Raw genomic sequence first — 12569 nt, forward strand, 5'->3', positions numbered from 1 at the left:
TTTTGATTGAGATTATTTAACATTCAAAGAAGTTGCGGACATTTTTTTCCATTTTGAGGGGCGTTTTTGTTATGTTACCATTGTCCATTGTTTTTAGCATAACACTTCTAGCCTTAGTGTTATTAATGGTATTTTCTTTAAATGTTTATAATCCAGTTTAGGGTTCACAACAAAATTAAAATTTCCACATATAATATAACATTTCAAATTCTTCTACAATTTCTACCGCTTTCTTAAAAAAGTTTGGTGAATCTTTATTTGGTTCAGATACTGCAGATTCCTTATTTTACGCGAGTACTTATTATCACGAAATGACTCATGGGCATCAAATCGCGATAAAATAAATTCAAGAGAGCTCTGTTGATCAAGTGTTTTTGCAAGTATTTTAGCAATATAAAAATAAAAGCAAGAAATATTTTTTTGTGAGTGATGTTTCTCGCGAAATTACGCGATAATAAATTCCTCGTGTTTATGTAGGAATTTACAGTATATTAATAAATGTGATTCGTTTTTCTTCTATAGTAACATCATAATTAATGAGTATTGCAGTCCCTCTTGCATTTGGTATAAATGAACTAAAACAGCATTTATCATACCCCCATTTATATACCGTATATACTCGCCTACTAGTCGGTTTGCAGGCAGTTGTATTTTTTAAAGCTCATTTTGGAGGGATTTGTCATTGACCTGCTTATAATTCTGTACATACGTTTTGCCAGAATCAGTTGAAAATTTGAAATCAATGCTCTAATGTTTTTAGCTCACCTGAGCTAAAAGCTCAAGTGAGCTTTTCTGATCACCTGTATTCCGGCGTCCGTCCGTTTGTAAACTTTTAACATTTTTAACTTCTTCTCTAAAACCACTGGACCAATTTCAACCAAAGTTGGCACAAAGCATCCTTAGGTAAAGGGAATTCTAAATTGTTACAATAAAGGGCCAGGCCACCTTCCAAGGGAAGATAATCAAGAAAAGGTAAAAATAGGGTAGGGTCTTTAAAAAATCTTCTTCTCAAGAACCACTGGGCTAGAAAAGATGAAATTTATAGATAAGCTTTATTAGGTAGTGCAGATTCTAAATTGTTAAAATCATGGCCCCCGGGGGTCGGATGGGGCCACAATAGGGGATCAAAGTTTTACATACAAATATATAGGAAAAATCTTTAAAAATCTTCTTCTCAAGAACCACTGAGCCAGAAAAGCTGAGATTTATATGAAAGCTTCCTGATATAGTGCAGATTCTAAATTGTTAAAATCCTGGCCCCCGGGGGTCAGATGGGGCCACAATAGGGGATCAAAGTTTTAAATACAAATATATAGGAAAAATCTTTAAAAATCTTCTTCTCAAGAACCACTGAGCCAGAAAAGCTGAGATTTATATGAGAGCTTCCTGATATAGTACAGATTCTAAATTGTTAAAATCCTGGCCCCCCGGGGGTTGGATGGGGCCACAATAGGGGATCAAAGTTTTACATACAAATATATAGGAAAAATCTTTAAAAATCTTCTTCTCAAGAACCACTGTGCCAGAAAAGCTGAGATTTATACGAAAGCTTCCTGATACAGTGCAGATTCTAAATTGTTAAAATCCTGGCCCCCGGGGGTCAGATGGGGCCACAATAGGGGATCAAAGTTTTACATACAAATATATAGGAAAAATCTTCTTCTCAAGAACCACTGTGCCAGAAAAGCTGAGATTTATACGAAAGCTTTCTGACATAGTGCAGATTCAAGTTTGTTCAAATCATGGCCCCTGGGGGTTGGATGGGGCTACAAGGAGGGATCAAAGTTTTACATACAAATATATAGGGACATTCTTTAAGAATCTTCTTCTCAAGAACCACTGAGCCAGAAAAGCTGATATTCACATGAACAGCTTCCTAACATAGAACAGAGTTAAGTTTGTTCAAATCATGGCCCCCTGTTGTAGGATGGGGCCACAATAGGGGATCAAAGTTTTACATACAAATATATAGGAATTTTTTTTTTTAAAAAATCTTCTTCTCAAGAACCACTGAGCCAGAAAAGCTGATATTTACATGAAAGCTTTCTGATATAGTGCAGATTCAAGTTTGTTCAAATCATGGCCCCTGGGGGTAGGGTGCCCGGGGCCACAAGGGGGGATCAAAGTTTTACATACAAATATATAGGAAAAATCTTCAAATATTTTCTTTTTGTGAACCATTGGGCCAAAGAAGTTCACATTTACATGAAAGCTTTCTGACATAGTGTAGATTCAAGTTTGCAAAAACTATGGTCTCCAGGGGTAGGTTGGGGCCATAATAAGGACTATGGTTTTACATGCAAATATATATAGAAAGTCTTCTGATATGGACCAAGGTGACTCAGGTGAGCGATGTGGCCCATGGGCCTCTTGTTACCTCTACTAGTCCTGTTAGGACAGTTCAGGTTTAATACATGTACAATGTAGTATGTTCATGCAGTGAGTGTAAGTAAAGGTGGCCTTCTTTGCACAATGAAAACAAATATAAATTACAATATCAGTTGTTCATTGTGGAGATAATGAGGCTTTATTTTGAATTTTAATTATTTCAGACCCCCGGCTTATTGGGGTATCCAATGGTACCACCTCTCATTCACTCGGGAAATTCCCTTAATTCTGGCTCATCGGGAGCTTTTCAACCAAAGGTATGTATAATTTCTCACTTTTCCACTATAGTAAATATTCAAGGTCTATAGACTACCCAGACATGTATGTACTGTTTATCTAAATCATGCTTTTTATTTTTGTGCAAGAATGCAGTACTGGTCGTCATCTATTTCATATTCATTTGTTGATGACAAGTTTTTGATCATTTTTTTGTTTTTGTTTTGAAAATATGATTTGCTGTATTTTTGTGACACATTAATTTTGATATCTTTAAATCAAAACTGTTAACATACTATAAAGCACATGATTTCTTAGACCATAATTCAAATTTCACTTTACCACTCTGATACATATATATGACTGGGTTAGGAAATTCATTTCAATTTCAGTACAATTCATAGGACATTTTATATTGCTGAAATAATATAATTCTGTACACCATCAAAGCATTCTGTAATACATGCCATGTGAATGTGCTCCCTTTGTAGAAAGTAGCCGGTGGCCTGTTACACCCCAGTCAGATGATCCCAGCCCTGAGAGAACAGGACAAAGTTCCTCCTACAGCAGCTTCCCTGCCCCACCACAAAGTTAGTGTAGCGTCAGGCTAACCACGCCCTCTCCTGCTTAGTCACATCTCTGTCTGCCATACATGTTGTGTCACTGTGTTCTTTTTCTTTCAGATTCATATATAAATAAGTTACTTCGTTATTTTTTTTTCTAACTTGAAGGGGGGGGGGGGGGGGGGGGGGCTGGGTCAGAAACTACTTAGTACTGTGATGTGAATTTTTAGACCAACTGTTCCTCTAGGTAATGGAATCTTTTGAATTGTGACCATTAGAAGAAGAAGAAATTGTTGGAAGCACTTCATATGTTCGTTTTAAAAAAATAAGCATGAGGAATTTTTGTAAGAAGATATAGGACTTTAGATGCTGTGGACCTAATTTGGTCCCCAAAAATAACTTTCAATTTTAAACAAAGTTTATAATATTTTGATGAAGGATGTATACACAGCTCTTGGATATGAATTATTTTTCTACAAAGACACAGCACATTTGAGAAAATGATTATATATTATCACTTACGCATCTCTCCGAGATATGTGAATAGTAGAAAAATAAATTGCATTTTGCAATGCGCTGTTTTTTTTAAAGATTAAAACGGAGTAATAATGTTGATATCAGATTCAGATTCTTTAATCCTCATGGTTTTGTCACACAGGAAATGTAAGTTTGCATTCTGTTTAGGTACATGTATATACTAAAATTGATTCTGTGCACTTTTCTAGTTTACAAATAACAGTAAGTGATAAACATTTGTTGACTTTGGCCAAAACAAAACTTAACACGGAAGCTACAAATATCAAATGTTACACCTATAAAATCTCAGTGATTTGATTAGATAGTTTGAGTGATCATTGCAATTCATAGCATGTGAGACCTCAGAATTAGGCATCATACTTTGGTAGACTTTTTGAAATAAATATATTAGATATGCATTTGTTATACAGATTGTATGTAATTCACCCTGATAGTGTCCCTTGATCATGTCTTAGTTCCTGAAAATGTCATACCTGTAAAAGATTTTATGGTAGGAAGTTTTGAGGTAATGATGGTGGAGAGCAAAATATTTGCCAAAATTGTTTTTGATACAGTTTTGGGTTTAAGTTAGAAAAAAATGTAGATAGAGAAATAAGATATGGTTGTGAATGCAGGAGAAATATGAACTAGGCTCAAATCATTTACAGGAGAAATAAGCTCAGAACAGGAGAAATATGAACTAGGCTCAAATCATTTACAGGAGAAATAAGCTCAGAACAGGAGAAATATAGACTCAAATTATTTGCAGGAGAAATATGAAATAGCTTCAGATAATTTTGTTTTTAGATGGCTGAAAAGTAATTATAAACCAAGGTGCCGTGGTGCAGTGTAACCTCTTGTTCTAATATGATGTCTTCTAAAATCCATAGGAAATAGAATAATTATTTCAATGACAGAGTGTGATGGGTTGGTCTGAGTCGTTTTAAAGTGGAATTTTGCTCCCAAAATTGTAGACTATGAAATTTTGAAATATATATAAATATTTTACTTTATTGTTCTAAACATTCAAATTTTGTCCATTTAATATGGTTTGATGTTTGTATTCTTATATTTTGACTACATGGAAAATGGAGATAAAGTAAAAAGAATATTATAGTTGTGATACAAGTTTTTTTTTAAATGTATGATTTCGTGGTTCTTGTATATAGATTTCTGCACGCGTTTCATTTTATTTGCACAGCACACTTCTGTGCGACTCCTTCATTATTCTTTGATGTTGTTTTACACTGTAAACAGCTTGAAATATTCCTCAATGTTGTTACCACACCATAGACTTTTGTCGCTATCAATGAGAATGATGAGAACCGGAACAGGAAGCTGTTTACAGTTTCTCGTGGATAGCCTGATGAGATAAAGATACTGTCAAAACTTGCATATTTAAGTATTAAGAGGGGCAGACAAGCATTAACTTAGTACTAGGTGCTCCCGTACATTCGCTGATGACCAACGTGAGAAAAATACACCCTGTTACATTTATCTGATGAAGATAAGTACCAATATCATGCATGTAATCTGCTGTTTTTTAGAAAAGTGGTAAGTGGTGCACCATGCATGTTCAGATTGCCTGGAAGATCCACCACCATCAGCAAGAAAGTGGTGAAGTCTCAAAAGGAGGGGAAGGGAAGAGTCTGGATCTCCTCCAATCGCGAAATCTCTCTGGCAGTAGTCTCCACAGACCTACTGATCTTTCCAGCAGTAGTCTCCACAGACCCACCGATCTCTCAGCATCATCATCACTTCTAGGTAATTGTCTGGTCTTAGACAAATGATGAAGAGATATATGTATATATATATACACATTATTATTTGGAAGTTCTTGATTAAGTTGAAAATTAATTCATAGGAGTACATATTTATATCTTTAGTTGTTAGTGATATATTGCGGTGGACCATCTGTTTTATATAGGATTACATATTGCTTTTTAGATTTTCATAATTTGATTTTATGCTAGAACTTAGAATTTTATATTTTGAACATTTAAAATTTTGTGGTATACTTTGTAGGTATGAGCTCATTCCCAAGACCCTCACCTTACCCATTCCCTGGTCAAGATGGCTTTGGTGGACTAGGTAAGGGTAAGAGCTGATTTCATCACTTTTTTTACAATCTTTTTTTGTTGTTGCAATAATTACTTTGGTCTCACTCCTTTATCTCCTCCCATTTCAAATTTCCATATATGCAATTACAAGTCCATGTATCAAGTTAAAGTCAAGGTCCTGATCGTAGAATTTGCAGACTTTGAATCTATCTTGGATAGAAAATAATGAGATGTCAATGATTGATATGAATAAACACCTGAGCAAGGGGATGCTCCGCTTAGCAGTGCTCTTGTTCAAAGATGATTTAGATGCAGGTTTGTTCGAAAACTTGATTAACCATTTTCTTTTAAATGCTAAACATTCTCATCTTTGGTGTTGCAACAAGTGAAATGCAATGAATAAAGAGCAATATATAAGTGCACAATTTATGTTTGTCATTTGCTACTTAGTAATTTAGTAATCAACAAATACAAAGATTTGTGTATCTTGTTTTAGGTGCAAATCCTTTTGGCACACCTGGTAGGGAAATGCCAAAAATTCCAGGCATAGCCTCTCCACAGGAATGGAGCCGCCTACATAGATCCTCCCCTTTGTTTTCTGGATCTCACTGGTCCAAACCAGATGAAAGGGAAAGGGAGCTAGAAAAAGAAAAGGAAAAAGAGAAAGAAAGGGAAGTGTTGCTAGGACTCGATAGAAGGAGGGAAGAAAGGGAAAGGTACATTATACGCAATTTGAGGAAATGAACCTAATAAAAGTTTTCAGCCTCTTTGCAAAAAGTCAAAATGTGGTTGCTGTGCAAATTTTCAATGTATTAGAATTTTATTACCTTTGCATACTGAATCACTGTTTTGCAATGTGATAAAAGTATAATCCTAGTTTATAAGAGTGTGAGAGATATATTTTAGAATGGGCCCCATAAAAGTTTTGGACTGTAACAGGTTGAAGTTTTCCCCTTCATTTTCAATGAATATCGTTTAGTTAAAATTATCCTCAGATATAAATGAAATCTCGTTTGAAGTAATTACAAGGTCAATTTCCAGAACCGTATATGGTTAATTTGAAACTCTCCCTTTAAAAGGTATCCCAGCAACCTTAGAAATTTTTCTAATTATTTTATTCATCAAAAGCTGCACTTTTCATCTCATATTTCAAACTTTGAGTGAAATTTCTTTTGAAAATATGAATAGGTTTATTGTACTGAAACAGATTTAATTTCCAAACTTACAATTAAGTGATGTAGATTTGAATTCATGTTCTTTTTAAAAGTTAAGTCTATATGATTTATTTATGTAATTGTCTTCTCACTGAATAACCTCGTGAATTTTGCCATTTCAGAGAAAGGAGGCCCAGTGACAGAGAACGTCGGGGTAGTGTGGATTTAGATCAATCCAAGGACAGGCCATTTCATGGTGGAGATGTGCGACATCCTCACACCATCTCTCATTCAAGGTCACGTTCAAGGTCACCACTAGTGGGAGGTAGAGTTGGCTCTGCCAAGTCTGATGTTAGTTACAGTCGTGATGAAAAAGACATCATAAAAGTGAAAGAAGAAAAACCAGATAATCTGGAAACTTCTTTAATGGAGAGAGACAGAGACAAATTCCGACCAGATTATTTACTTGGTGCATCTAATTTAATGGACCGTTCTAGGCTCCTAGGGGGGCCTTCCCCTTTTCCATTTGGTGCAGAAAGAATTCCCCCTTCTTCGAGTTTGTGGGGACCCCAAGAAAAAAGTTTAATGGACTTCAGTTACCAAAGTCTCCAGATTCAGAGAGAAATGGAACAAGAGCGGGAACGAATGCTGAGTCGTCTGCAGCCACCAAGTGTGGGTCTTTATGACCCTGAAAGAGTTCGCAAAGATGAAATTCTCATGCAGGAAGAAAGATTTAGGAGAGAGTACTTTGAACGCTTACCACAGTTTGAAAGAGAACGTTTTGAGAGGGAAAAGTTAGCCATGGAATCCAATAGGCTCGGTCATTCTAGACATTTTGAACAACTTAGGCATGGTGGCCATTTTCCAAGAACTTTAAGTCCACTTGTAAATCATAGTGGGGTAAAAGTTGGTTCTCCAGCTTTACTCCAAGGTCCACCCCCTCCCCTCATCCCTTCATCTTCTACTCCCACAAACAGAAGTCATTCAAACTCACCTGCAATGACAAAACTTAAACCACCCAACAGCTCTGATCTTGACAAAAGAGACTCTTTTTCTAGTTCTAACATGGAAGGACATGGCAGGTAGCAGGAGTAGATTGATCTGATTTTAACTTTATATCCCAGTGTGTGGCAGCTGATCATGACAAAGTAGTTTTTTTTCCAAAAGATCTCTATTATTACTACTCAAATTGTGAACTATACTTATGTATTGAAAAATAAAATGTTTGTAGGTTTTCCTTGTGAAAGTCAAGTATGTGTTGATTTGTGTAATGCTGAACTGATTTGATAGAATGAGAAAGAAAATTTGTTGCAACAATTTCTTTAAGGTAAAAGCAAACTCTGAAACTTTTCACCTTGAAATTTTAATTGTCCAAACAATCCATGAACATGCAATTTTTCTATTGTATATCATATATTTTTTTTTAACCTTGTTATTTGAAGCCATGTAGTATGAAAATTGTCTGAAAGAAAATGGAGAAATTATGTTAGCACATGCAGTGTGTTGGTTCATGGCATGATGCTCATCAATGGTGGGAAGTTTTGCAAATCATTTTTTCTTAAATTATATTTGTTATGTTTGTATACAAAAAAATCTTTATAGCAAAGCTTAATGCAATATTTCATGCGAACTACATTTTTACACCAGTAGCATCCAATGCAATACTTGATTGCAACCTAACATTTTCCACATTTTATGTACATGTACATATGTAAAGATCTATGATTTAAAAATAAGTATTAGTTTTAGAACTTGCTTTTGTCACACAAGTTTGGGGTATTTTATACATAATAGCATGTTTGATACTTGCAAGTGAATTTTTTTTAAGTGTCTGGCTTCCTCATTACAAGTACTGTACAATCAAATATTTCTATGGGGTCATATTTTTGTGATTTAAAAAATAATATGGCATGTTTTCAAGTTTTGATTTTCTTGGTTGAATGGATACCATTCTTTTTGATAGTCTAATATGTTATGTGATTTAACAGTTTTTGTCTGTACCATGAAAAAAAACCCTAAAAACAAACAAACAAAAATATAGAACCTCATGAAAATTTATGATTTACATTATCAAACAGATGGAGAAATCACAAAATGCTTTTAAATGATTTGTAATTTCCACTGGATGCACATCTTATACATGTATGTCAAACTATATAAGAAGATATATATTCAGCTTGCTGGTCAAGCTGTTTCAACCAATCAAAACAGTTATTTGAGAAATAAATTTTGCATTTTATGAAATAAATGCAGATCTAATCTTGTGAAAATGTGCTCTGAGCAAGGAATGTTTGTTTGGTAGAAATTGAAATGATTTAATAAGAAATGTCAAGACATTTCTGGAAAAAAAAACTTGCTTAGCAGTTAAATAATTAAATACAATATAATTATCACAAGCCTAATCCAAAGTAATATATCAAATAAAACACCATTCTAATATTATTAGTGCTTGAAAAACAAAGAATTGCAGTGCTGTTAAGGTACCAATGTATCTGACAGCTATTGAAGTTATGGACAGTGTAAATATTGTACTGATATTATTTTTATTGGTGTTTGCATATACATACTTATATGTCAATGTATAATCACAAACTTTTTCAGTTTTTACAAACTGAAACCAAAATAAAATTGAAACATTACAATATCTAGATTTTCTCTTTATTTCCTTTTTGTTGTCTGGAATATTAACTTTTAGTAGGTCAAGGACATCAGTAAAGTGTGTTAATTCTGTTTGTAAACCCATCTTTCAGGGGGGGGTTCTCGGTTGGTATGTTGTCTAACGAATAATCAAGGAACTTTTAACTTGAATCGTCAAATTTCATTGGCATATTGGTTAGGTCAAAGGTCACGGGGCTCTCTACTGTACATGCACCTATTCCTACAATACAGACAGAACTCTAAACTGATGGTACTCAAATTTCAGTCATGTCTTGATGCATAACCTCTATTGATTTTCAGGTCAGTAGGCCCAAGATCATTAGACTTTACTGTGCATAGACCATTTAATGTCTTGCTCGATTCACTATGCATACTCCATTTAATGTCCTGCTCGATTCACTATGTATATTCCATGTAATGTCTTACTCGATTCACTATGCAGTATGCATAATCTATTAATGTCTTACTTGATTCTAAAGATCTCTTTTTACCTGAACGTAATCAATCTTGGTGGACATGTTGGTTATGACTATGGTTGTTGATCAAGACATGGATATTGAGACTAGTATGGTTATAGGGGCTGGATGTGTTGTTTCTTGCTATAGGTCACTACCATATATGGGTAACTTGTAAATATTTATTGAACAACCATTCAGTATTGAACACTCCCAAGTGTGAAGCTGAATAACCGGAGATTCAAGAAGGGTTGTGGCCAGTCTGACTGCAACATTCAGTTTTGGATTAAGTGCTTGTTTGGCTTATAGTCTACTACCTGTTGAGACTGTGGTATGTTACACTTGTATTATTACTACCTGTTGAGACTGTGGTATGTTACACTTGTATTATTACTACCTGTTGAGACTGTGGTATGTTACACTTGTATTATTACTACCTGTTGAGACTGTGGTATGTTACACTTGTATTATTACTACCTGTTGAGACTGTGGTATGTTACACTTGTATTATTACTACCTGTTGAGACTGTGGTATGTTACACTTGTATTTTATACTACTAAGTTATATGCGAAATATTCATGCTATGACATCATCAATAATTTAAGGACTAAAACATTTATAAATCTTTTATGAGTGGTAGTATGTAGTGAACATTGAACAAGGGGTGTTTTGTAAAACAATGGATGAAAATGTGGTATAGACCTAGCTATTGCAATAAATCTTTCCTTTGATCTTGACATTACATGCATATTGGGCCAAATGTTTATTTGTGTAAATATGACACGGATATATGCCAACAAATTTATATTTCTAGATTAGTTATATTCATTTTATGATTATCTAATTTCACTTGTAAAATACAAGTCGACTGGTTCTTTTGCCTATTATATCAACATTCTCTATATTTTATAAAAAAGTTGGTCATTAAGTCATGCCAAACAAGATCCTAGGACTGACGTCGCAGTGTGTTAAATGTCTTCTTTATTTCCATTTTGTTTCCTAGAGCAAATTTACTGTGTCCAAAGAAAATAATTTTTTTTTTTATATTTGTTTATCAAATTACATCAAATCCTTTTTCTAAATCAAATTAATAAGGAATGAAATTTTTTTTACTCGTTTTATATTGTAACAGGACAGGAACGAGAAAAACGAAAGGACCAGACCACAATTGAACCAGGGCTATATCTGAAGAGGCATTAAAGCCGAAAACGCTAGCAGTGAAATGTTATTTGTGTTTAGTGTTTCTTTTCTTATTGGATATATTTATTGTATCAGCAAATGGATACTTTTTAACAAACTATATATGTAAATACATTCAAACAAATTAAGTCCTTGGTATAGGGAGAAATATGGGTGGAGATGTCCTTTTAATCCAAAGGGTCCTCTATACACTGCACACTGGAAAGTTCAAATTCCATGCTACTTTTCTGCAATTAAGAGTGATCTACCCTTTGGTATATTATACATTAAACTGAAATTTACGAGGTTAAAAAGTTAATGATTGATAATTAATATTGATTTCTGTTCATCATTTCTTCATAGTCTTACACGATTTTTCCTGGGGCAGAATGACATGTACCTGCATGTTGAAAATGTTGAGATAAATTCAATATGTACGCCCCTATGCGATATAATTTTCTCAATGTCCAGAAATACATTTGTTTACAGTTTATAGATGGTCCTTAAAAGATCTGCGTTTTATATATAAATGAAGTGGGAAGGAAAAAAACCTGGGACCGAAATGACCTAACTAGTAATGCAGGTGCTCTAACCACTGAACTATCCAGTCCATATAGTCCTAGATATCATACTACAGGAAGTTGGGACAGTTTGTGCTCTTTTATAAATTTTAGCAATTTAGAAAAAAATATTTTATGAAACATTCAATGAAGACTTCTTGTAAATCTTCATTGCATTATAAAAGTCTCGAGAGCTAGCAACTCTGAAGTATAATCTTTTTAAAGTCATTGTCATTGTTTTGCGATAAAGATTCAACAAGTGAATTTTTTGGTGTAACCAGAAACTATTTATAAGATATGAGCTGGTGACCTTGATCCCAAACAACTGGGAAAATAGCATCCATACCGTTGATCGATTTTGAGCAAGGCGAGACAAATATAAGCTAAACCAGCTTCTTATCTTCATTTTCATTACTAACTAGTGCATCAAAAATTGTATGTTTTTACACTGAACAATTGTAGCAATAAAGCTTTGATAAGTTGCTAACCATAGTTGTATATTTAGATTCCAATATTTTGCCTTCGATATCTTTACCATTGTAACTACATGTATAGCCATTTCCTCATGAATGCAATGAAGCTGTGAAAAAATTGCATATGAATCTTGATAAATGTAGTTTGTCTATTTTATGGCTTGGAATTCTGACAGAAATGAAAATAGAACTTCATTTTTGAAAAAACATAAGGGTACGAACTGCAACTTTTTATGAAGTATCCTGGCTTGAAGTGTTGCAGTTCATGTCTTCATGTATTTTCAAAAATGAAATTTATTTCTTAAATAAAAGCTTTGGGATACACACAATTTCAATACAAAGAACA

The 12569-nt window shown here is 34.1% G+C and overlaps 1 protein-coding gene across 5 annotated transcripts in view; it reads left to right on the plus strand.

Annotated features, from left to right (window-relative positions):
• Window positions 1-9541, plus strand: part of LOC125678493 (autism susceptibility gene 2 protein-like) — a 51048-nt gene extending 41507 nt beyond the window's left edge. For 2 of the 5 annotated variants that reach the window (XM_048916985.2, XM_048917010.2), the window contains 6 exons: window positions 2553-2645; window positions 3096-3194; window positions 5231-5447; window positions 5709-5780; window positions 6240-6459; window positions 7080-9541. In XM_048916985.2, coding sequence (XP_048772942.1) covers window positions 2553-2645; window positions 3096-3194; window positions 5231-5447; window positions 5709-5780; window positions 6240-6459; window positions 7080-7983 — 1605 coding nt within the window. In that variant the 3' untranslated portion in view covers window positions 7984-9541. The remainder of the gene's footprint in view (window positions 1-2552; window positions 2646-3095; window positions 3195-5230; window positions 5448-5708; window positions 5781-6239; window positions 6460-7079) is intronic. The other 3 variants (XM_048916992.2, XM_048917001.2, XM_056163232.1) reach the window with 3 other exon arrangements.
• The last annotated feature ends 3028 nt before the right edge of the window (window positions 9542-12569 follow it).

This window comes from Ostrea edulis, chromosome 1 (assembly GCF_947568905.1).
Source record: "Ostrea edulis chromosome 1, xbOstEdul1.1, whole genome shotgun sequence".
NCBI classification, from domain to species: Eukaryota; Metazoa; Mollusca; class Bivalvia; order Ostreida; family Ostreidae; genus Ostrea; species Ostrea edulis.